At 44.6% G+C, this 25,830-nt stretch overlaps 1 protein-coding gene and 1 non-coding gene across 9 annotated transcripts in view; both read right to left on the reverse strand.

The window, feature by feature from the left end:
- The window catches only part of ITSN1 (intersectin 1), a 253,901-nt gene that overhangs the window by 58,742 nt on the left and 169,329 nt on the right, over positions 1–25,830 (reverse strand). For 5 of the 8 annotated variants that reach the window (XM_024993592.2, XM_024993595.2, XM_024993593.2 and 2 more), the window contains 7 exons: positions 23,938–24,143; positions 22,623–22,705; positions 18,321–18,487; positions 14,453–14,498; positions 11,929–12,050; positions 8,416–8,533; positions 6,294–6,485 (listed from right to left, as the gene is read on the reverse strand). In XM_024993592.2, the coding sequence (XP_024849360.1) occupies positions 6,294–6,485; positions 8,416–8,533; positions 11,929–12,050; positions 14,453–14,498; positions 18,321–18,487; positions 22,623–22,705; positions 23,938–24,143 (934 nt within the window). Of the gene's footprint in view, positions 1–4,385; positions 5,908–6,293; positions 6,486–8,415; positions 8,534–11,928; positions 12,051–14,452; positions 14,499–18,320; positions 18,488–22,622; positions 22,706–23,937; positions 24,144–25,830 lie in introns of those variants that run through there. The other 3 variants (XM_024993604.2, XM_024993605.2, XM_024993603.2) reach the window with 3 other exon arrangements.
- MIR2285BS (microRNA mir-2285bs) lies at positions 13,512–13,572 on the reverse strand. Its single transcript, NR_162306.1, has one exon. It is a non-coding gene; the product is annotated as a microRNA mir-2285bs (primary transcript).

Below are 25,830 nucleotides of genomic sequence, written 5' to 3' on the forward strand. Positions count from 1 at the left end.
TAAACTGCACGTGGCAGATGTTTTTTTTTTTTTTTTTTTTCCCTTCTCTACACAAGATGAAAAGAGGCTTCTTTTAATTCTGTGTTAAGGACATCTGGTTCTGCCTTGAGCTAACCAATGTACTTTTCTTATGGAAATGTTTTTCTTAATGAAACTATGTATTTGCTTTGCAATTTGCCTTTCTTCAAAATGGTTCTGCCTAAGACTAACCTTTTTTTCTTTTCTCAAACCTTGGGCTGCTAATGGCTCAACAAACCAGTATTCCTGTCAATTGTTTTATGGCCAGGGTGGGGAATGACACGTCTCGTGCCATCCTATCTCAAAATTGCCTATTGTGGAGGGGCCTGGTGAAACTCCCTCAGCCTTGAGGTGTCTCTCTTATCTGATTAATAGCTTTCTAACAGACATAAAACACCTTGCTAAAAACTAGCAAGGGGGCACTCTTTCTGTCCCCTTCTGACGTCTATGTCAGAAGCTTTCCCTATCTCTATTACACTTTAACAAAACTTTGCTACACAAAAAGCTCCAAGTAGTCAAGCCTTGTCTCTGACCCTGGATCAAAATCCTCTCCTCCAGAAGTCATGAATCCTAGCTCAACACAGGGCTCGCAGCAGCAACCTTTCAACATGATGGGCTGGGTCAAAAGGAAGGGACACTTCCTCTTTTGAGGCTCTGACACTATGTGCCAAGCAGATGTGGGAACAGCAGCTGTCAGCCTCTACCAGAATCTTTGATAGAGTTATACTTGTCTGCTTGCTGGTGGCACTGTGACCAAGCTACTGATGTGGGCGTTTAAATCACAGTCTCTCTGGGTCTGTCACACACACACACACACACATCCAGCCTGTTGACAACATAAAATAACATTGCTGCTGCTGCTGCTAAGGCGCTTCAGTCGTGTCCAACTCTGTGCGACCCCATAGACGGCAGCCCACCAGGCTCCCCGGTCCCTGGGATTCTCCAGGCAAGAACACTGGAGTGGGTTGCCATTTCCTTCTCCAATGCATGAAAGTGAAAAGTGAAAGTGAAGCCGCTCAGTTGTGTCCGACTCTTAGAGACCCCATGGACTGCAGCCTACCAGGCTCCTCCGTCCATAGGATTGTCCAGGCAAGAGTACTGGAGTGGGGTGCGATTGCCTTCTCCAAAATAACACTGTAGCATGCTTAACAGGAAGTTGTATTGACACAACAATTTTATGGCTGATTCTCATCTTCTATAAACAACACAAATTTTTGTGACTGAAGTTATATTATCTTTAAAAAAATGCCTGAGTTTTCAATTCAAAGAACAGAACCTTCTTAAGAGGCAACGGAAACTTCTGAAATGGAATTGCCACACACCCAGGAAAATATTCTGGAAGTCCGCTTTTTATGTGTGGCGTTTTCTTAAAGAAAGCCCCAACAGAGGCCTGGCTGCAATGAGATATTCACATGGAGCTGTTGTGATCCTTGACTTTATTATGTTTCTCTAGCCTACCAGATCCAAAACATCAAACATTTCTAAGAAAGGGCTATTTTTCTGGACAGTTCTGGAACCGCTGGCATTCCATGCAGTTTCCATAAAAAATTCTCTTGGGTATTTTGGGAATGAAAAAGAATGAATAGGATTAACTTATCACTTTGCTAGAAGGGAAAATGAATATTCACTGTCCTTCAGAAGTGATGTTCACTCCTCCAGGAAGCAGGACTGACTGAGTGTCAGGCCCATTCCCCAGCTGAGACTGGGGCTGGCACGGAGACCAGGCAATGCCCCAGCATCCCTGGTCCTCAGCCTCCTTCACTGACCACTGATGGAGCGGCTTCAGGAACAGCACCTGCCAAGGAGACTTGCTCTGGGGAAGCTCACGCCTAAAAGGGAAGGCAGACACAGCATGGTCTCCTCTCCAGCGGGGATGGATTGTATGAGAACCTGAACTCAGTGCTTTCCTGTTTCACTAATCCCTGGACCCACCCATTCAACAGGCTTTCTTGAGCACCTGCCCTACAGCATGCCTGGTTGTATGAGTGTACTAGGTTGAGTCACATGCAATCGCTGTTTTATAGGTAAGAAGAATACTGGCAAATGTTTCATATGGGTAAACCGCTTCGATGGGCTTCCTAAACAAGGGTTAGCAGGTTTTTCTTCTGGTGGCACCTGAGAAGGTGGTTGTGGTTGTTGTTCAGTCATTAAGTCATGTCCGGCTCTGTGACCCCATGGACTAAAGCATGCCAGGCTTCCCTGTCTTTCATGATCTCCTGGAGTTTGCTCAGACTCATGTCCATTGAGTTGATGAGGCTGTCTCATCCTCTCAAACAGAAAAGAACTCACCAAGCATTTGTCTGTTCACCCGCTAACAGGGAATGTGAGCTGGGTCTAGACCGCTGTAAGAGAGGTTAGTTTTACCCTACCGATGATGTGCTGTTGCCATAGTAATCCTGCTCAGTTTGAGAGGAACCGCAGAGGACCAGTTACCACTTGGTAGGGGATCTGGGCCTGCCCTTTTTTCTCCCAGAACAGAGTGGACATGCAATGACATACAGCTCTGTAACCTTACAAGGGAATGAATCCTTCCTTTAGACTGGCTTCTCCCAGACATCGTTTTAAGCAGAGGCAGCCTGGAGCGTGGGCCACGTGGCCACCTTCAGCCCTGTGGGTTCTGCTCTGCACAGCAGAGGCAGCCAGACACAGAAAAGCAAGTCAGAACGGCAAAACGAAGGCCCTCTCATGTGTCCATGTGCCTCTGGGGCAAAACTGTACCTAGAGTTCAGTCGTAAAAATATTCACCCAGAGCAACCAGGGGAATATTGCCCACAGCAGCCAGAGGGATGAGAGACCAGGCTGTCTCAGCCCTGGTACTGGTGACACGGGACCACGTCCGCTGTGGGGGTCATCCTGTGCATTGCAGGATCTTCAGCAGCAACCCCGCCTCTACCCACCAGAGGCTGTCATCTTCCTTCCCTCTGGTTGAGAAGCCCAGGGTCAGAAGGACACTATGATCAAATGCAAACTGCATGATCTGTGAGGGGGAAAGAGCAAGATTCCTGGAGACAAACCTGTGTCAACACAGCCTAAGAGGGTTGATCTACAGAGAGGGGGATGGAGAGAGAGAGTTGTGGAGAGTATTATCGTGGATTACCCACCTTGACAATTGCATCTCTGCTAGCCAAAACTCAAAGCTGGAAACACTGACTTATTCGGGTGAAGGGGGCGGGGTGGGGGGTGGGAGCAGGTGGTCCTGGACAAGAGACAGGGCTTTGCTGACCAAGAGGGTAGGGTGGGGGGCAGTGATGGGGATCTCTCCCTGCACCTTGGGGCCCCTGTATGACACTTCTGCCTCAAACAGCCCCTTCTCTTCCCAGCTTCATCTGGCTCCTTCTCATCCTTAGGTCTCCCTTCTTTCTGGAAGGGTTCCCTGATCTCTCCCTGCAGCTGCCCTTCCCGAACGTTGGCTTTGGATGTCCTCCTCAGGGTCACCTGGCACCCGTTAGCTGTCCTGGCACAGAATGCATCAGCTTCTCTCACACACGCACACACACCCCTCATATATTTATGTACATACATGTATGCAGCAGTTTGGTTTTCTGCTTGTTCCTCCCATTAGAAAGTGAACTCCATGAGGACAGGGACCCAGTCTTCACTGATGGAGTGGCACTCTCTGCCCCAGAACCCAGAGCAGCGTCCACACCTGGTAAGTCTCTCCCCGCAACTATTTGCTGAACTGATGAAGGAACTCACTTTTCCACTGAATGGCAGGGGAGGACCAATAAGCGAGGTTCCTGAACGGATTCAAGCCGTGGTCTGTCGTAGCCAACAGTTTCATCAGGGTGTATACCCGTCTGTTTCTGCAAATTCAACTGGAGTTTGCAAGGCAGATACAGATGGCAAACAATGGCATGGAAGATGTGAAAGTTTCAGGATTTACTTACATCTGTCAGCTCAACAGACCCTTTTGTGATCACCTTTTGGGCAAATGTGTGGTTCTCTGAGTCACATCGCTCACCTGTCAATGTATCAATAGCACATATGAAAGCCCGATGAGAGAGTTAAGCTCAAAGCTGAATTGCCGTCTTTTTTTTCCTATTTTTGGCTGCACCATGCAGCATGCAGGACCTTAGTTCCCTGACCAGGGATCGAACCCCTGCCCCTTGCAGTGGCAGTGTGATGTCTTAACCACTGGACCACCAGGAAAGTCCCGGGAGTTCTATTCTTCAAAATCAGTATTAGGAAGGGTACCTGTCTGCATGTTGATCAGGGAGGGGCAGGTAGCAGGGTAAGAGCGAGGGTCCCCATGGCATCTGTATCATAATGGACACGTGGGCAGCAGGCCACCTGCTTAGGTCTAGTCTGGCTGGTTCCCCATCACCACTGCCACCTTCCAACATCAAGAACACAGAGACATTTCCGTCTAACTTTTATATGAAGAATTTAATTATCTATACACATAACTAATTCAAAAGGTTGTATTACAGTTGTTAAAGCCGCAGGTTTATATATTTATATATTTTACATTCATATCCATGAAAATACTGACGCGCCAGCGAACGAGGCGGTGTCCTCGTTCTCGGCACCGTGTGAGTGGAGAAGGACCGCTACACAATGCCAGCACAGAGTCCCCAAGGGGACAGACGTAAAACAGAAGATCACTACTGTTAAAAAGTCATTAGTAGAACCGCTAGGTTGTGCTTGAGGCTCCCTGCCCCCCGCCCCGTTTTCTGTGCTGTCAGCAACGGCGTTTTTATTGAGAGCTTCCAACTAGTGTTTAAAAGACACACATGGCTTCAGCTACAACATCCAACACATCAACGGACCATGAGCTCCATTTCATATTAACCTGTAGAAATTCCACAGTCTAGTTAAAAAATGTAAACATTGGAAATTAATTGCAGGGAGACTCCTATACATTCTTTCTTGTCAAGAAAATTACTTGTTTGAAATCGTCATTCCATGAAGTCACTGGAATAAAACTTGGTGTAACAGAGACTAAGGCGAGATTGTAGATACTGTTGACCGTGACAACCTCAAAGGTATCGTCTACGGATTTATGGTATGAAAATATGCAAAATTAAAAACCCCAAACAGAAAACACCAACTCAACCAGATAAATCTGAGACCGAACAAAAACACACATGCTTTCTCATGGGGCTACAAGGTCACTGTGCAAAATAAAATTAATGCAATGTGATTAGAGCATCATACAAGGTAATAGCTTTTGCCATGGAAAGAACTAATTTCATATGTACAGGATGTATTATTACATGCTCAGCAAGGTACATCTGATACACACAAACAAGCACAAAACACCTTCTGTTTAATTGGCCTCATTCTACACGTCTTTAAAACAGATATACTGAACTCCTCTGTACTTCTACAGTAGGGGGCAACAAACCCAAACTACACAATTTAGTTGATAACACTGGACAGAATGAAAAACAAAAAATACATCAAGTCTCAGATTTATGGACATTTGGAAACATTTTTTTAATAGCACATGCAGCATTCCTTGATAGTGGGTCTTTTTGCAAAACCAAAATAGCAAAGAAGTCATTCATTTTTTTTTTTTTATTAAAAGGCTAAAAGATTTATTGAAAAATAATTTGAAAACTATTGAAAGCACCTGTGCAAAGGTGGGGGGAAGTCAATTTGAGTCACTAGGAAAGCCACAAAAGGACCCACTACCCTGTGTATTTTTGTAATTTTTTGCTTCTATCTCTGCAAGTAATAACTCAACATTGTCATCACATGCAACTAAGGTAAAATGAGGTAAACTGCTCTGCAGTGAGTTCTTCTACTCAGAAGGCAGTAGGTGATCATGCTGGAAGTCACATGATCAAGGCTGCATCTCCCATCATCCCTCGGGGCAGTGATATGGGATAGTGGGTCTCTTTGAGGACTTTCAAGCCTGAGGGGGGGGTGGACAACATATGATTCCTAGAAAAAGGAGGAAAACAACACATAAGCAAAACAAAACAATGAGCAAAATTCAAGCTAGGAAAATGAGTCAGGCATGTAAAACAGCATGGTGCCAAAATGATTAAAAAGGAAAAAAAAAAAAGAAAAAGGGGGACGGGGGAGGGGGGAGGGGACATGCTACAGAAGGAATGATTTTTAAAACCAAAAACAAAAAAACCAACAAAACGAAAACCCCACGAGATAAAAGTCTTGCATTATGAGGAAGGTCTTCAAAGAGACTGTTGCGAATGCAGCAATGGTCTAGCTAAGTTCTGCAAACAAAGCTCAGCAGAATCAGAGCAATGCTGCATGTTTCACCGTGAGACGCCAGAGAGGAGAGGCAACCGGGCGGCCGGGGCACTTACATTGCTGGCTGGGGTCCGTGTCCGTGGTCAACTTCACGTAGTTGGACGGGAAGAGCCCCACCTGCCCGTGGACTTCACCCTTCCACCAGTCGGGGTCCTCCTTGTTGAGGACATTGATGACCTGGCCCTTGCTGAAGGCCAGCTCGTCGTCGTTCTGCGCGGTGTAGTCGTACATCCCGATCACCTGGCACACTGCGGGAGACAGGGCGGGTGAGCGGGAGGGGGCGCGGGCTGCCTGAGGCTCTCCGGGCCTCCCGTGTCCCGACCGTGTCCTTGCCCAAAGAGGGCAGAGCTACCTGGAGGGCTCGGAGGGCTCTGTCTAAGTGTGGGCAGTGGAGGAAGCTGGAGGGCTGGAGACCAAGACAACAGCAGAATGGCAGGCCTCACCTTTAGTTCCCATCCCGTCTTCCTCTTGCATGTGTTCCGCTGTCCGCAGAAAACGGGCAGGGGTAGGGGAGAGCTACCAGGGAATCATTTCTGTTTGAGGGTGGTGATGTTCCTTCAGGATGCTGACTCGGAATGTTAGCCCATCTGCACACACTGCTGTGGATCATGGGGACTTGAACCCAGCTCTTTTTTTCCTTTTCTGATTTTTTGTTGGATTGTTTTTTGTTGTCTGTTTGTTTTTTTAAGGTGGAAGGTGATTACCAGCTGACCTCCAAGAAGTTCAACTCTTGTGCTCAGCTGTGTCCGACTCTTTGCGACCCCATGGACTGTGCCCTGCCAGACTCCTCTGTCTGTGGGATTTTACAGGCCAGAACGCTGGAGTGGGTTGCCATTTCCTTCTCCAGGGCATCTTCCCGACCCAGGGATCAAACCCACGTCTCCTGTCTCTTGAGTCTCCCGTGTTGGCAGGCAGACTCTTTACCACCAGCACCACCTGGGAAGCTCTCAGTGAAAAGGAAAACCAGTGCCTTATTCTGCTGTGCTTTTGTGTCTCAGAATCTTGTCTCCAAGAAGCAATTTCCACATTCAAGGACAATTCTCCTTTTCTCATTTTCCCTCAAACCTACAGGAGGTTACACAGCTTTTATTCCCTGACATTTTTACACTTCAGAGAAGTCTGCCTAGTTAGGTGTTACCCCTGTTCATCTTTCCTGACCAACCTGTATACAGGCTCAGGCTTTAACGATGTTCCAGCTAATCCCATCCCCTTGGCAAACAATTTCTGTGGGTTTTAACCAACCTGATGAAGGGCATGCCACTAGGCCTCCCCAAGGGAGAGGAGACCCAGTGGGCACCACACCCTTCTGCCTACAAGAGAGGCCATGGCTCAAGCACGGGGGCCCAGCTGGGGTCAGCAATCAGTCACAAAGTTGACCAATCCTTTCATTTCTTGCAAAGGCTGCCAAGTTTTGATCTGATTTCACTGGGGATGTACAGCACAGACATTTAGCCACAAGGTTCTGGAAGGAAAAGCCTGTGTTTCCACAAATACCACCCAAGATTCCATTAATGGCTTAAAGACCCAAGCAGAAGTTGGCTGCCCTTATCTCACCCTCTCACACATTACCGAAGCATCTAATTTGGTCTCTTCAGTCAGAAGATAGCCAACCATCTCAGCTGCAGGGCCCTCTGTTCCCTCTTGGTCCCTTTAGGAGAGCGTGTATAACATCCTGCCCATTAAGCGAAGCCCCTCTGTTCACAGGAAATGTCACAGGGGAGCTATTTCGGTCTTTACTGAGCAGCACATGACAACCAACAGACCCCTGTGGCCTCTCGGCTCAATCTCCTGACCTATTTAGACCCCGGCCATTTATTTTTAGGAGGCCCTTTTTGTCTCCCCCCAACCCCCCACCGCCGCCCCAGCCCAAATCCCAATTTAAATAGTTGGAAGGAAATCAAGAGAAAAATCTGGCTTCAATAGCACAGCATTCAGGGCCCCTTTAGGAAGCCAGTTCCAACAAGGAGTCTGTTGTACCCAGCACAGCAAAGCTGCTTAGATATTTGGTCCTTTTGAAAAACATATTCCATATCACATTCGTGGGGTATCAGCCCCTCCAAGTACAAGAGGCGGTTACAGCCGATGTGAAAGACAACTTTCGCCACTCCACAAGAGAACTGAGTAGGAGGGCTACCAGGAAGCACAGACCATTTTCTGAGCAGAGTGTAAACCGCTCACCTGTTGGGAAAGCTGTTGGCTTCGGTGGGTCTGTTGGAGTGATTTTGCTTGTCCCAGGGCTTAAAAGTTTGACGTAATTAGCAGGAAACCAGCCTATCTGGCGCTTTTTCCCACGTGCCTAATAATAAAAAAAATTACATTAAAATGTTTCAAAGCTTCATCCTCTTTCATGGTGTAGTTTGCTTCTGAACATGGTGTGCTTATGCCAAGCTTGCTGCTGCTGCTGCTAAGTTGCTTCAGTCGTGTCCGACTCTGTGCGACCCCGTAGACGGCAGCCCACCAGGCTCCCCCGTCCCTGGGATTCTCCAGGCAAGAACACTAGAGTGGGTTGCCATTTCCTTCTCCAATGCATGAAAGTGAAAAGGGAAAGTGAAGCCGCTCAGTCGTGTCCGACTCTTAGAGACCCCATGGACTGCAGCCTACCAGGCTCCTCTGTCCATGGGAGTTTCCAGGCAAGAGTACTGGAGTGGGGTGCCATCGCCTTCTCCGTATGCCAAGCTTACGCATAACTAAAACAGAATAACATCAATAGACTCTATGGATTGCTACATTACAAAACGAAAACACCACAGCTGAAATTCAAATTGTGGCAGCCATTGGTTGGCAAAGCCCGGAGTATTTTCCTACGAGCTCGATGGTGTGGGTCACAGTCAGAGGACAATGCAGCACTTACAGGACAGAAAACCCTGCTTGCTGAACAGCTCTCAGATGTCAATTTCAGGTAGGGCAGAGATTATGGTTTATGCCAACGTTATATATGGATTTTAGGAATAATAATAATAATAATGGCAGTAACATGTACTGGGAGCTTCTTATGAGCTAGGCCTGTGTTAAACATCTATCATACATGTACCTACACAACAATTCCAGAAGAATACTACTACTACAATTTCCATTTCCCATGTCCCACTTTCACTATTCCCAGTTCTCAGACAAAAAGAGTAAGGCTCAGAAAAGTTAAGCGATAACCTCAATGTTACAGGCTAGTCAACGGCAAGCCAAGATTCACACTCACATCTATGATCTTACGGATATTAACTGTACATATACCAGATGATGGACATGCGATATATGCAGGATACAAGGGGGCTAAGCTTGACCTTGCCTTCGAAAGCCATCAAGCCTGTGTGACAGATGAGTCATGTTTCCCACTGCCAGTCCTTTCTCCTTCACTTTAATCTAATTCAACACAAAATCCATTCATTGAGAGCTTACATGCTGGGAGTTGCTGGAAATGGATAGTATGTGACTTGAAGGAACTTATAATAAAGTTGGTGAACCAAGACTTGTAATCCTGACATAATTCTAAGGGACAAAGACTCTAATTAGGGATGATAAGTGTCAAAACTACCCTTCTGCACACCACCATGAGCAGAGAGTTCAAAACAATTTACAGGGCACACACGCACGCCTCCCCTCTAACCTACTCTCAAAATAAGAAAATAAAATTCAGAGAAAAGGAAGCTTTCCATACCTCACCCTTACCCTCTTATCTGATGCAATCTGTCGTGAAGGATACTTCTAGGTTACTTTTAGAAAGTAGATCAGATTTTACTTTCTTTGTGGTCTGATAGACTTCATGCTCTTGGCTCAAGGACTAAAGCTTTTATCTTCACACTGAACCCACCCATGGTTGAAGCCACTTCTTTAAAAGGTCCCCCACGTTCATCTATCTGGTAAACACTGCCGTGGGGCTCACAGAGACACCACCATTTCCCGCATCTGTGCAGTTTCCCAAGGGCAGAACACAGAACTCACTGGCAACTTCTATTTTTCTTTAAAAAATAATTTCTGTTATTTTTTGGCCATGCCTCTTAGCGTGCAGGATCTTAATTCCTTGACCAGGGATTGAATCCGTGTCACCTACAGGGGAGGTGCGGAGTCAACCATTGGACCACCAGATGACGTTCCCAATTTCTTCATCCGTGTAGTCGCAGAAGACAAAGTCTGGTGAGAGCACCAGAAGCCCTCCTGGGCAGACAACTGAGGGTTGCAAGGACCCTCTCAAGACTCTTTCGCGTAAGGTACTAGGAGTGAGAGGATGAAAAAATATGGTTTCTGCCCTCAAAGAGTTGATAACCTACATGAAGAAGAAACATGCATGGGAAGCTAAGTAATAGTATTGGCATCAATACTAAATGTCAAGAGAAGCTCAGGCATAGGGGCCACCAGGGTTCACGGGAAGATGTCGCCTCGGGTAGGACGGTCACAGAAAGCTTCTGGAAGAAGTGGGTTCTGGCCAGCTCTTGAGGAAGGAGGTGGGAAGGACCATGTGGGGAGATGCTCTGGGCAAAGGCAGGAAGAAATTGGGGTCTGAGGCTGCTGCTTGTCTTCAGGAGAGTAGATCACCAACCGCGGCTGGAGCAGAGACGTCACTTTGAGAGCCAGATGGGCAAGACGCATGGAAGGGCAACAGGGCACACCTGTGAGCAGGCTGAGGAGGAGGGCCACGGGGACCCCCGTAAGTCTTCAGAACAGGGGAGTCATCTACGCACAGGAAGGCCACTAGGCGACAGCTCTCTCCAAGAAACGACACCACAAGTCTGCGGAAGGCCTCCCCCACCCAGCAAAGGAAGAGACATTAAATAGGGGAGGGAGGGAAGTCCTGGCAGTCCAGTGGTTAGGACACAGTGCTTTCACTGCCACGGCCCTGGTTCAGTCCCTGCTTGGGGAACTAAGATCCCACAAATTATGTGGCACAGCCAAAAAAAATCAGTAAATTTAAAAAACAAAAAAAATTTTTTAAAGGATGAGGGGAGTGGATTCCAGGACCTCAATGGAATACTGAACCAATAAACTGTATCTTGTCCGCCCTGCTGGACGGGTTTTTTAATGGCTGCCCACCAGTGAGATCCCAGGGGAAGTTCTGCCTTTGGCTACTCCAGGCTGTACCTTCTATTCCAGCCAAGATACCTTTCTTTCAGTCCACCAGCCCACTCTTCACTCTCTGGCACTTTAGTTTCTAATTTTAATCTGCCCCATATGCACAGAAAGTGCTGTATTTATTTATTTCACCAAAATGTAGATCTTTGCCTTCCTGATCAAGGTTTACCTTGACAGACTGATGAACTGAGGACGGACACACAGACACACACACACACAGAAGAACTAAAACTGTCGTGCCACACAGATGTGGCTGTGACTACACAGGCCACTGTGGCGTCACACCTCACAGCACCGCGGAGGGGAAGCTCTGCTCCTGTATTGCTGTGACAGTAAGGATGAAACTCTCCATCACGAGCTCTCTCCTTCCCACCACTCACTGTCTCAACTCAAGAATCCAGCAGATACACATACATCTTCAAAAGAATCCTCAGCTCTCACATTTCTGTTCCTGGCTGCCCAAGGCTTAGGAACAAACTGGGTTTAGAGAACATGGCATCTCTTGTTACACAAATGCAGGATTCAGACAGTGTGGGGGTATCTGCACTTTGCCATGAAATAGCATCCCTTCAAAATCTTGCATGCTGAAATCTAGGCAGGGGATTTTAAACAAATGGAAAAGACACTAACCTGTAGCTCTCCTTCCCACCATCCACCTGGGTTCTTTTTCCGGATCAGGATCAGCTGACCGGGGGCCAGGGTAAGCTGTTCAGGACCCGTAGCTGTGTAGGAGGCAATGACCTGCGCGATTTCTGGAAAACAAGACCAAACATGGTAGAGTGCATCGTTAAGAGTCAGGAGAAGGACAGCCAAGACACAGCCACCTCCCAGGTTCACAGGTAAACGTCCTCAAAGCCAGCGCACAGGGCCGGTTTTCTACTCAACGAAGAAGGCCCCGTGGGCCCCCATTCCCCGCAAGGCAAATGCAGTGCTCCAGGACTGGACTCGCCTTCTGGTTCTGCCTGGTGTGCCCGAGGGTCCCCTCATCTCTTGGAACCCACCAGCTTGCCCCCACAAATTCCCCACCCCACCCCCTCCCCCTCAGGATGCCAACAGCTGAGCCTCATTTAGCCCCACCCGCCTTCCGGCCCCCACACAGGGCTTATTATTATCACACGGTCCACAGAAGGATGGTTGAGTGAATCAAGGAAGTCAAGTGAAGCCATTCCACCCGCCAGAACAGCAGAAAGACAAACTGTGTTCTTGAGAAGCCACCAGGGGCAGGCACTGGCTTGACTTCTACACCATGACTTTCCTCAGCCTCTCTCTTCCGTCCACAAGACCATTCCCTCTGTGGCTGACACTTTAAGGGCGATCCCTGAATACCAGCTAGGGATCACGTCAACGGAAGTTTACTTCTTTTTATTGCAAGTTAAAGGAGGATCCTAGAGTCAAAAGGGGGATTTTAAGCAAAACAGCAATTCCGCACAGAAAAAATGAAAACAGTTCTGTACTTTTCCTGACTGAACAGTTTCATGGGAAAAAGTCCAGCAGTACCACAGACCAGGCTCTGAAAAAGTACACTTCTCCTGGCACAGGAGGTCGACTACGAAAGGACAAAACCCTTCTCTGACTGAATTCTGGCGCATCCGCAGGGACTAACTTGTGGATTTCTAGATGCAAGACGGAACAGACTGTTCTATTCCTCTACACTCTCTCCCCGTCGTAACTGTTCTCAGAAGAAAGAGATGAAGACACAAGGAATGAAGTAAAGACAGAGAGAAGGAGAGAAGTAGAAGGCCCGTCTCTGACAGCATTTCCTGCATTAAGGAACATAACCCGGGCCCTCCACCCACCCGACCCTGTGCTGTAATCAGCGGCCACCACGCTAGGAGCACTGGGACGTCCCGGTGCAGGCTGGCCCTGTCAGACGCATCCCAGAACTCAGGGAAGCAAGAGAGAGCCCAGCTCACTCATGTCTGGGCTCCCCTGAGAGCCCAAGATGGGAAATCTGCGCTGGGGACGAGAACTCTCCCCCAGCCCACCAAGGATTAGCTCTAGACTCCAAAGAGTTCTCAATTCAGAAAACATCCAAATTATTACCCTATTTGGCCCCCGGTGTTCCCATTGCTCAAAGGACCTGGCCTGTGTAGCTGGTGACCTGCCTCAATACTCTTTTCCTTTTTTTTTTTTTTGAGCAGCTTGCTGATTTCAGTGCGATGTTAAGCCCCTCTGGACCCTTTGGAATGACCATTCAAAATGTATAGGGTTGGCCAAAAAGTTCATCCAGGTTAGCCTGTAAGATGCGATGGAAAAACCCAAACAAACTTTTTGGCCAACCCCATAGCATACTCAGGGTTAAAATAGAGATTTGACTGGGGTGGTCTGATATCTTGAGTCAGTCTGAAATCCTACAACTACCGAAAAACCCACTTTTCCTTGTCAGGTGAGCCTGTCTGGAGGCTGAGCGCCAGGCACAGATACACAAGTCCCTCTCTCAGTGCTGTGGTGACTCTCAACCTGTAATTTCTCAAGGCTGTAATAGCAAAAGGGCTCAAATGACCTAGGTGAGGAAGACAGGCCATACCAACCGTATGATTTCCCAGCTGCTTCTTTCTTCTCTTGTTCATGTTTCTATTAATAGAACATGTGATTTTTGTTTAAATAAAGTGAAACACTTTTGAGTTCAGGGGGATGACTATAATTTTGTGCCTTCACTGTGTACCTGAGGAAAACTACTCAAAAGCTTCTAATTCATAGGCCCCACTGTCTGATAATACGTGCGGCTCCTCTAATCTCCTCCACTATTTACATCCTGGGACTGAATATGCTTCAGGAAAGGAAAAAGTACTGAACCCAATGAGAGAAGGATGAAGTAGCAGCTGACCCCAAACCCTACAGTTTCAAGCGTGACAACGTCTCACCATCTTGCCTGAATTATTTCTTCACATCCCAAGAGAACATTCTGTCTGATAAATGTCCCTAATACCCCATGTGTGAAGCAACAGCCATTATTTCATAATCATGGATACACATTATTAATGGATTCCAAGGAAAGGATCTATTCCAACCACTCTTAGGACAGATTCTTTAGTCTTTACTTTTCTTTCTTTTTTTTTTTCCAAAAAGGTTTCTAGCCCTAATAAAAGATTGGGAGCAACTATCAATTACATTAAAAACATTGAAAAAATAATCATCAGGGTTTGTCACTTACCAGGTTTTTTTCCTAAACTCCCTGTTTTCCCAGCAGTTCCAGAGCCCTTGAAACAGAGCAGAAGGTCTCATTTGCATACTGAAGAGTTTTGGTCAAGCAACTTAAAAAACGATGAATGATGTCACGAACCCGCGTGAGCCCCTAAATTCCTTTTTTTCATTCTGGAGAAACACAGCAGCATTTTATCTCCTGGCATTACAATGTGTATCAAGGAAAACATGGGGCAAAGTAAGTACTGTAAAGCACACAGCCTTTACTCTCTTCTTGAGGGGAGAATAAGCAGTGGCACTGTACAGATCCCCCAGGGCGCGGGCACTGACTGTGTGTAACTCGAGTGTGGCCTGTCCCCGTGTCAAATCAAACGGGGGCTGCCCCACCAGGAGACTGCCGGTCTACATCCTAAACACTAAGCTCATGTTTGATGTCCAAGTGGTTAATTAGCAAACATTTCACAGACAAAAAGTACAGAGGTTACAGCAGACATCCATGAGCTCGATACCCCGACTTAGTATTTTATATATATATATATATATATATATATATATATATATATAACGTGAACATGTTACCATTTTAGTACATCTGCTTTAGGGCTTTCTTTTTTTTTTTTTAAAGAAGGAAAACAGGATAGTGGCGATTCAAACACCCCTGCCCCCCATTCTATTATCCCAAGAGGTGGTCACTCTCTCCTGTGAGCCCTTTCTACCTAAACTTTACACTGTTTAAACACTAAAATTTCTCTCTTAACTGCTGGACACACAGTGCATAGAAGCAGACCATTTTTTCCCCAACTTCTAAGTGTTCCAAAAGTGCTCTAGGGTTGAATTCCTTCATGAATACTCATGGAATTTTAAACTAGCTGAGCAAGCCAAGCCGGCAGAGACTTGGCTGGGACAAGGGCCAGGCCGTAATCTGTCGTTACAAAGTGCTTTATTCCGAATTAATTTTCACTCGTGTGTCACTATCTTCCAGTAAATTAAGTATTCCAATTAAAATAGAACAAAGCGAACGGCTTAATTAACTAAATGAGAGTAACTGTAAAATAAAAATATGTAATTTATCTACCAGGAACACAACTTCTTGTTGTCCCTTTATTTATACTGAAATTCAATAACCATCTAGCAGGGAAAGTTCAAATTAAAATGTTTACTCTGATTATGCTTTCTGTATTAACAAAGATATATATATAAAATACCCATCTCCCTCGGAATTTTCATAGGCTACGTATCAACATGAAGGCATACTAATGCTACAAAATTCCAAACGGCCAGTTAATTTCCCATTGCAGGCTTATAATAGGCTTTCTCTGTTCTATAAAAAGAACAAAGCGATTGGCAACCCAGTGATGGAGTTCCAGCCACTTTAATGTGCTCCCTTTTAAACACCACAGCCAGCACTTAAGCTGAGACAGACTCAGATGGCCATGTTTGGCTCTGGCACTTCTCAAGAATGCAGTAGAAAAGCTGATCCAGGCGACATGCCCCAGCCCTGCTCGTGCAGAGAAGGGAAGCAGGCTTAGGACAAACCCCTCTCTGCATCCATGGGTCAATTCTGGTATCTGAGGCTCGGGCTGGTTTTTAAGTTTGGCATGATATTGCCTTATGCACTGAATTCTATGTCCAAGTAGGATGAAAGATTTTTTTAGATTTTTTCATTATTATGAAATAATGTAGCTAGATGTTTGCCCAAAAATCATTAGCACTGCCAGTTCTTCGGTGGCTGATAATTTAAGACGCCAGTTAAAAAAGCACTTTAAATTCAACTTACCTTTAGAAAATGTCACAGTGCATTTTTTCTAAACTTACTGACTTGGGATGGTTTGGGTAGAAAACTCAAGTTTATTAAAGGATAATACAAGTAATGGCTTTGGTGTTTAATTGATCTCAAAGGTAAAGCCACTTTAAGAGTTTCTGTGCATGGGAGCAGAAATTGAGTTTAGTTTGTAATGTTTTCCCTCTGCTCTCCTAAAATATCATCTCCATGGTTCTTACTGGATCTAACTAACTGGTCTGGATAAGAGTTGAATTTTCCCTCTCCTGGTCTTCAAAGGATAATACAATGACTGTCTTACAGACAAGAAGTATTTTCATTCCAGCTTCAGCCAAATTCTCCAAGGGGAAGCGGACTTATGCAAACCCCTCCAGGGGAATTTCAGCAAGCTGCTCTCAAGACCAAAGCAAGGGAAAACAAAAAACCCCCCAAACAATAATAATACTCCCTAAAAAAAGAAAAAAAAAAAAGCCAAAACAAAAACAAATAAAAATCTCAAGCAAATACAACCACTCCAGGGAACTGTAGGGAAGCAGAGAAGGCAGACTGAAGGGGGAATCACAGTTTATCACCAGGCCCAGCCTTGCACCCCAAGTGGCTATGGGTCTGGTAAATGGCTACCTTTATGACCTGAAATTCCCCCTAACTTGAAATTGGCCACTAGGAGATGGGCTCCCATACGCCAGGAGGCCCGTGCCACTATTTCATTAATTCTGTATCATCTCAGGACGACATTTTATGCAACTGAATTTTTAGGGCCCAATTAACAACAGTTGGGAGCCACTTCCAATTTGTAAGCATTGAAAATAAACTGAGTCTCTGCTCAATCTCTGATCAGGAGATACCAAGGCCTGGCCAAAGGCCTTAGTGAAATCTTGTGTCTTGCTATTGTGTAGGTAAAAATATAAATTCTAGCAGTAAACATGATTTATATACAAATTGTAAATTTATCCAACTAACTTTTTGAAATAATTCCAACGAATCGGAGCTGATAGGAACAAGGATATCCAAAATTTATAGTTCTGAGTCCAACCTGTAATAGATTTCCCCCTATTATATAGACAGGTGGCTTCCCTGATAGCTCAGTTGGTAAAGAATCTGCCTGCAATGCAGAAGATCCCATTTCTCTTCCTGGGTCCAGAAGATCCCCTGGAGAATGGAAAGGCTACCCAGTATTCTGGCCTGGAGAATTCCATGGACTGTATAGTCCAGGAGGTCGCAAAGAGCTGACACGACTGAGTGACTTTCACTTTCACTTTTCATACAGACAGGACTTCATCAGTCTTGTATTTATGTGGGTATATTTCCTAAAACTCTACAAATGTTATTAATACATTTTTAACCTTTGGTAATATGATATTACAAAATAGTTGCTTTTCTTCTGGTACTGTTCAGCTCAGTCATCTTCACATATGCTTAATCCTCATAATCACTTGTATTTTTTCATTTTCTTCTGTCTTCCCTTCCCCTGAATATATCAATGTGTTTGTTACAGATTTCTAAGAACTCATTTATGACTAAGGATGTTAACCACCTGTTATGCAATGCAAATGAGATACCATATTTTATTGCTTTCAGTTCACTATGGTGATTTATATTTTGGCTGTGTATTCAAGTATAACCATGTTGTGTTTCATGAAAGATAAATAAATTCTAAAAACTCTCTACTACCCAATATTCTGGGGCTAGTATCACCAAAATACATTTGTTTACATGGGGGAAATACTGCTGTGTATCTTTCTTGGGGTAGCCCAGATCAGTGACCATGGAGACTTAATCAAGAACATTTACTCTAAATTCTAAGTCAGTTACATTCAGGAACAGGGAGGAATCCTGAACGTTATCCCAGCTGACGCAGACCAGCCTCATTCAGGGCAGCCTCCTCCGAGCCTGGGGGGGTTCTTTTGTTGGGGGAAGCCGAGGCTGAGCCTGCAGCGTCACTAGGCAAGCTCACACAGCGACACGCCACACTGGGTTTGCAGCCACGCTCCAGACCTTAGCAAAACCCAACAACGATGTTCCACCGGCGCACCTCACGCCTCCCTGAAAAGAGAGTCACTGCACAGAAGGGGAGAGGAAACAGTTAATGTGGGTTTACCTCCGAATCTTTAAGCCTCACATAGTTAGAAGGGAAGACGCCGGACTTGTCGCCCACTGTTCCTGTCCACCAGTCACCATCTTTCTTGGTAACCAAAATCACATCCCCTTGCTGAAAGGTTAAATCGCCTTGCTCAGAACTCTCGTAAGTGTACATGGCAATAAATTCTGGTGGGGAGAAATATTGAGATACGGAGAGAGCTTGATTGTTTACAGAAATCCCAGACAACTTTGCAAAAGCAAGTTTATGAACAAGGACATTAGGATAAGGTCCAGTCAAGAGAAAGCCTAGTCACAGATAAAACACAGAGTTGCAGAATCCCCTGGGCTCCAAATTGACCAACCTGCATATAAATTTCAGTAATTGCAGCCAGGGAGACAATTCCTGTGAAGACCCAGCCCCAGAAAACAACAACAGCAACAAACCTGCATGTCCACCAATAACAGTACAGACACTGATCTCCAACTTAATGCCATGTTTTCTTTTTACTTGGCATTTTTATATTTACTTTTTTTTTCTTCAGGATTAAAAAAAAAAAGTGCAGTTGATTTACAATGTTAATTCCCGCTGTATAACAAAGTGATTTGGTTATACATATATACACCTTTTCTTTTAATGTTTACTTTGAATTAACATTTATTGAGTGCCTAGGTTGTGCCAGTGTTAGAGGCACTGACATGCAGGCTCTCGGTAAGCTCATCAAATATCTGTAATTCACTTTTTGAAGGTACCAAGTCACCATTTTAGAAAACTTTTCGATGTGGTATATCCTTTATGTAAATTAAATAAGACACTTTTCAAAGTGCCTCGGTGAAAACCTAAGTCCTTTTGTGCCATACTACACAGATGGCAGAAGCTGTTAGAACACATAATTTTAAATATATATTATTTAGTTAAAAATGGACATCACTTGTCATTCAAACAGGAACAGGTAGAATGGGCTGCTGATAAAAATAGTATCTACCCAACCCCAGAAAATAATCACGGCTTTCTGAACAAGATGAAAAGACAAATCACCGTTTCTTACATGTTATTATTCATGTAATTTAGTCTTAAAGGTCCAGAATTAAAGTTCTTTACTGTCTTGAAGGTGAAGGCTTTGCATTCCAGAGGAAAATTTTCTTCTAAAACCCCTGATTTTTCTAAGGCTTAGAAACCAAGTCATAATCTCAGAAAGATCACTTGACACAAAATTCTAGACACTATACTAGGTACAGAATAAAAGATTTCTAGCAAGATGAACATACATTTCCTGTTTCTACTTTTTCTCCATTTTATCCCAGGCTTTTTAAAAAAAGCAATTAAAAAAATAACAAAGTTTACCCAAAGTGTTTGTTTTATAACAGATGGTGTGTTTCTAAATTTCTTATGATAGTCCTTAAATGCAGAGCTTAATGTCAATTAATAGGCAGAGATTTAGTCTGGAGCACTCCACTGGCTAATTGTAAGAGCCTTTGCAGGAGGCACTAATGGAAACTAAAATAAACACTAGCAAACACAAACTATCCTGATGCTTATGCTAATGTGGGCAGCTCTCCAAGGGGCCACTCCAGCCTCAGCTGAGGCCAGCAGACCCCCAACATACAAGGTCATCCAAACACGCTAGGGGGAACAGAAGCCTCTCTGTCTTTAGCCCTCCAGCACCGGTGACACACACCTCCACCGTTAAAACTGGCAAAAGGATTTCCCGCACAAGGAAATCAAAGTTTGGCAGCTTGAATAAGGACACTGCTTTTTCATTAATATATTCCTTTTTCTGATTTCTCAGTATTTCGAACCTTCCCTTTTTATTTTGTTCTTTTACTTGTTCCTTAGCTCATGTCTGGCCATTTAAGATCGGATCCTTGGCCATCAGTCCTTTTCCCAGTGATTCCTGCACTTAAAAGTCACTTTCTTAAGAACGGATCCAAATTTTGAAGTCACTTTTGAAATGCTTAAGAAACTTCATAAGCATGAACTCTGGCTGAACTTCACACTGCAGTAGAAGATACCAAGGAGACTGGGAAGACTGTGGCTTTACAAGCCCTGCATGTACACGGGCATCTGTGAGGACCTTCAGGATCCAATGAAAGTGGGGAGACAGGAAGACAGATATGGGGGGCTCCTCACTACTCAGACCCTCCTCCTCAGACATGTAACACAGGGTACTGGCCATTCCCAAGCCCATATTTTAAAAGCTACCCAAACTGACCATCTATTTAATTTGGTTTCTGGTGTCTCAGCTGGTAAGGAATCCACCTACAATGCGGGAGACCTGGGTTTGATCCCTAGGTTGGGAAGATGCCCTGGAGAAGGGAAAGACTACCCACTCCCGGATTCTGGCCTGAAGAATTCCACGGACTGTATAGTCCAAGGGGTCGCAAAGAGTTGGACATGACTAGCTGCCTGAATCACTGGTTACTTTCAATCTGATTACATTTAATACAGTATTTATAAACACATCCCTAATATATCTAAGTGCCTTTTCCTAGAATATCAGATGCCATCGTCCTCCCATACCCTTCCAGAATCCAGAAATCTTTCCTAATATTTCTAATACTGAAATCACTGTAAAATGGATGTAATAAATGAGATTAGACATATAACCCTCTGCTGTTGCCCAAGTTAAGGATGTGGGTGGTCCATCTGTGACCTACTTATCGAGGCCTCAAGCATGGAGGCCTCTACATGTTTCAAAACAAAGCAGCATTCATCAACACTGTTGTCAGATGAGGACGCTCACTGCTCTAAGTGGCTCCATCAATAATCTAGGAACTGAAGCAAAAAGGAAATACCAGCAGCATTTAGTGACCTTTATTCTAAAAGCTTACACTATTGTCTCATGATTCCCATGATAATTTGCTACCTCAAGTGGCGATTATTACGTTCCTTTTACAGATGAGAGAGTTGAGGCATGACTAAAATTATACAGTCACTAGGTGTGAGAGCCAGGATGCAAACTCTGGCACACCACTGAGACGTAGTGGCTGTAACCTACTGAATCTGGGCAGGGGGGCAGGGAGTATTGCTTGACACAACACTGACTACATGAGCTGTGTTTAAAAGACCTTTTGAAAAAAAAAAAATAAAAGACCTTTTGCCTTGCTCTCCCAACAGTGGCTATAAAAAGTCATTAGGATGACAAAAATGTATGAAGAGAACTATACTAATGATTGTTTTGGTGGTAATGGCAAAAACTGGATACAATAAAAATACCAGATGTATTTAGTGATGATGAAGTTTTTTATAGCTATACCTATAAACTAAAAAAATTTTTTTACTTCTGAAATTCCTCTTGAAAAAGTAACTTTGTCACTATTTGAAACATCATTAAACCTTAATCCTTGCTTTAATAATTCTATTTTTCATAAAGCAAAGTTTCTAAAGAATAGAAGTCTCATAATGGCAAACAAACTAAAGATTCTACAAGTATTCAAGGAAACAATGAAACACTGCTACAAAACAGGTTAGACATCTGTTCTCAACAAACACTGTTCCTACTTCTGACACGGAAAGCCTGTCTGACTTGGGTCATGCTCACTCTTCAATTAGTGCTCTGATAATGGCTAGACCAGATGTAGCAAAGACCTGAGATTTTTACCACTAGAACCTGAATTATGTAGGTTTTGTTCATTGTTAAACTTATGCCATATACTGGCATATGTTGGGTGGGCCAAAAATTTCATTCAGATTTTTCCATATGCTCTTATAAAAACCCAAACAAACTTTTTGGCCAACCCAATATAATCCAAAAGATGGTGTCACGAAGTAAAGATGGGGGAAACAAAGCAATTAATTACTTTTGTAAGAAACACTCAAAATAAAATTTTTAGGCCTAAATAATCTGTTGTGGTTATTTCCATGGAAAACAGAAATGACACTTCTGTTTCATTTGGGTACAAATGGCACTGATGCTACTGTGACAGCTTTACTGAACAGCCCAGTTATGGCCTTAAACCAAAATACTTATCTGTAAGTCAGAAAAACAGCAAGCATCACAAATAGGCTACAGAGATGCTCAGAGACCTTGATCTTTAGTGACTTTGATGGGCCTCTTTCAAGAGTCAAAGGGCTTTTAATTGAACATCATCAGAAGATTCGGTTTTTATGAGCAATATATCTGATCGTATTTTGAAAAGTCCCTGTAAAGTACTATGACTTTATAAGGAGCTAAACCTCATTGTACCTTCAGGTTTAATATAATGAACGTAAATTAAGGCAGATTCTTTAAACATGAAATCCAACCTCGTTTTCAATGTTCACTCTTTGTATTACATAATCGCCTCCACCGTCTAAAGATCTTAATTTCACTCAAGTTCTCACCTTCTCCCGACACGGCTGGCTTGGCTGCTGGGGAAGCTACCCTCTTTAGACTTGCAGGACTTTCTGAGGGACCAGAATCCATGCTGGAAGAGGGAGGGGAAAGTATTTGAATTTTACTTTTCATCCTCAAAGAAAACAGTACAAATAACAATGATACTTTCTTTTTAAAACTGCTTTAACATTTATAATTATTTTTTTAAAAAGTAGTTATTTGTCCAGGTCTTGATTGTAGCCTGTGGGATCTAGTTTCCTGACTAGGGATTGAACCTGGGCCCCCTGCATCAGGAGTCTGGAGTCTTGGCCAATGGACCATCAAGGAAGTCCCCACTTCACATTTAAAACCTTGATAATCTACAGCTGAAATAGATGCACTTTGCTAAGTCAAAACACATCACAAAGGGCCATGGTGGCCCGACTCTAAGCTCACATCCTTGTCTGTCAGCACTTTGCTTTGCTAGATACACAGCCAAAGCACTGGTCTATTTCAAAGTACGACGGACATGCTCATTCAGTATTTTTGAAGAGATTCTCTTCTTAAAACTCTTAATTCATTGTGACCATCTATTTGGTTAGAACAATGAAACAATAACCTTCAGGGTAAGGTTTCACACCATAAGGTTCTTAACAAAAAAAATAATTCACTCTTCTAATAATTTCCCCCAGTTCTTTGGGCTTCTAAATATTTGTGGATATCTGGCACAGTAAGTGAAGTGAAAGTGAAAGTCACTCAGTTGTGTTCAACTCTTTGCAACCCCATGGACTAGGCAGTCCATGGAATTCTCTAGGCCAAAATACTGGAGTGGGTGGCCTTTCCCTTCTCCAGGGGATGTTCCCAACCCAGGGATCAAACCCAGGTCTCCCACATTCCAGGGGGATTCTTTACCAGCTGAGCCACAGGGAAGCCCAAGAATACTGGAGTGGGTAGCCTATCCCTTCTCCAGCGGATCTTCCTGACCCAGGAACCAAACTGGGGTCTCCTGCATTGTAGGTAGATTCTTTACCAACTGAGCTATACTAAGCATGAAGAGGAACAGAATCTCCAGCAAACCCGCGAGACTGTCCCAGGTCTCAGGGTAGAATTTCCTCTTGCACAAGTCAATGAAAAACAAGATGCAGAGGCTTCTGGGTGAGGAACAAATGACCATCATCTGCAAGAGGCTCTCTTCTGTTGACACATGCCCTAACTTCTGCAGTGAGAAGACCCAGAAGACGAAATGATCCAGCAACTCCTATCTGTGAATCCTAACTAGTGCAAACAACAGTTTCATGCCAAACACGGCATTTGTCCAGTGGAAGCAGATGAACACAAGCATACCTTGTCGATTTCCTTATGGGCCCTGAAATGAGTTTCACGTAGGACTTGGGGAACCAACCCTTCTGGCCTTGAACTTCTCCAAACCACCACATGTCTTGCTGCTCCAGTACGGTGATGACGTCGTTTTTGTTAAAATTTAAATGGTTGTCTTTCTTGGCTCTCCACGGATACAGGGCTTGTGCCTGTAGCCCCTCCACCTTTTCACCCTTGTGTGGAAGAACATAAAGGACCTCTTGTCACTTTGTGATCTGTTATCAGTTCAGGTGCTGCAAACACCATCACCTTCCCTCCCATGGGTACATGCGGGTACATGTGCAACCACAGAAGACACCCCCCCGCCTCCTCCCCTCCCCGCTCCCCCGCAGTACAGCATGGCTGCCACGTGCCCCCTGGTTCTCAATAGCTGTTTCCTTCCCAAAGTGGAGGTGAAAACCTGCCAGCCTGTTCACAAAGCCATGGCCGGCCCATCTAGAAGTCTCTATTTAAAGCAGCTAGGAGATCATATTTATTCTGTTGCACCTGGCCGAGTGCCTTTTCTATTTTGGTTCTATTTTTAATTCTCAAGTTGCCCAGGGCAATCCCATTCCCGCCAGTTTCCAACTGGATTTGGATGTTTAGTGAAGGGTTAATACCAAAGCAGAAACCTTCTGAAAGCTCAAAAGGCAAGCAACTCATATCTTAGTTTAGGTGGACACAGGGAAACGGGTCTTGGGTTGGGTTGGGCTTGTCCTAGCTCCTTTTTAAGACAAACAGGGGTTGGGCAAGCATAAACTCTCTGTAATCCCATGTACTATAGAGCTATATGAAAACTCTATATGAAGATGAACAGAATGCCATCTCTGCCTCCCCAAAATAATCCAGGTTAAAATACTTTATTAAGCAGAAAGCATGATAAAAATGGGCAGTAGGACATGGCCAAGGAACTCATGACTAATGAAGAAGAAAGAGATACAAACAATCATGTCTACCACTGGGCAGAAGGAAATATGCTAAAAAGAGGTTGCAACCATTCATGGTGGGAACAGAGAGAAAAGATGGATGAAAGCTGCCTGCAGGCAACAGGGCCTGTTTCCCAGAGGTGGCAGTGTTTGAGCCGGGCCTTGAAGGACAAGAAGGATTTTGATAGCTAGGGCTTCGGGGGGAGTGAACTCCAGGTGGAGGGCACGACCGTGAGATGCTTTCCTGCCAAGGTTCGAGGAGGAGGAGCAGGATCCGGGGGTGCGTGTGGCCTAGTCTCATGGAGGGGTGCAATAGGAGATGAGGCTGGAAAAGGCAGGGGGAGGCATTTATTATCTCTTAAAAGACTATCACATAAAACTATCACAGTATATTAAGACAATACTATTATAAAAAAATATGCCAACTTTCGATTATACATGTATTCATAAATGTACAAGAACAAGGGATAAAGCCCAAGGACAGCTCATTCAGAACCAAGCTGGACTTGCCTTCAGAAGATACTTATTTTCATAATGACATTTAACTATGATTATGCCTGATAAGAGAGAATTTATGATAGATTGAAGAGTTTCGGCTTTCATGCTGGCAACTTTCAACTCCTGGTCTCCATGGGTTCTCGTCTGCTCAGACCCATGACATCCCCATTTCCTTCCACCTCAACTGTCCACTCGGTCCAGTCTTCAGAAAAGAGGAGGGTTCTCTGGATTGCAAACACCCCGAGGACCACTGCGTCTCCACCTCCTGTTTCTCCGGTCGTGCTCACAGGGCGCTTCCCACCTGGGCCGCGGAGCTCATGGCTTCTGTGTCCCCTAATTTTCCATCTTGTCTCTGCAATTTCACCTGGGCCCTCGCTGGTGTATCGTAACCTCTCACCCTGAGACATCTTGGCTGCACCTGCCCTGTCTCCACCTCCCACACGGAGAGCCTGGAATC

This window comes from Bos taurus, chromosome 1 (assembly GCF_002263795.3).
Source record: "Bos taurus isolate L1 Dominette 01449 registration number 42190680 breed Hereford chromosome 1, ARS-UCD2.0, whole genome shotgun sequence".
In the NCBI taxonomy this organism is placed as follows: Eukaryota; Metazoa; Chordata; class Mammalia; order Artiodactyla; family Bovidae; genus Bos; species Bos taurus.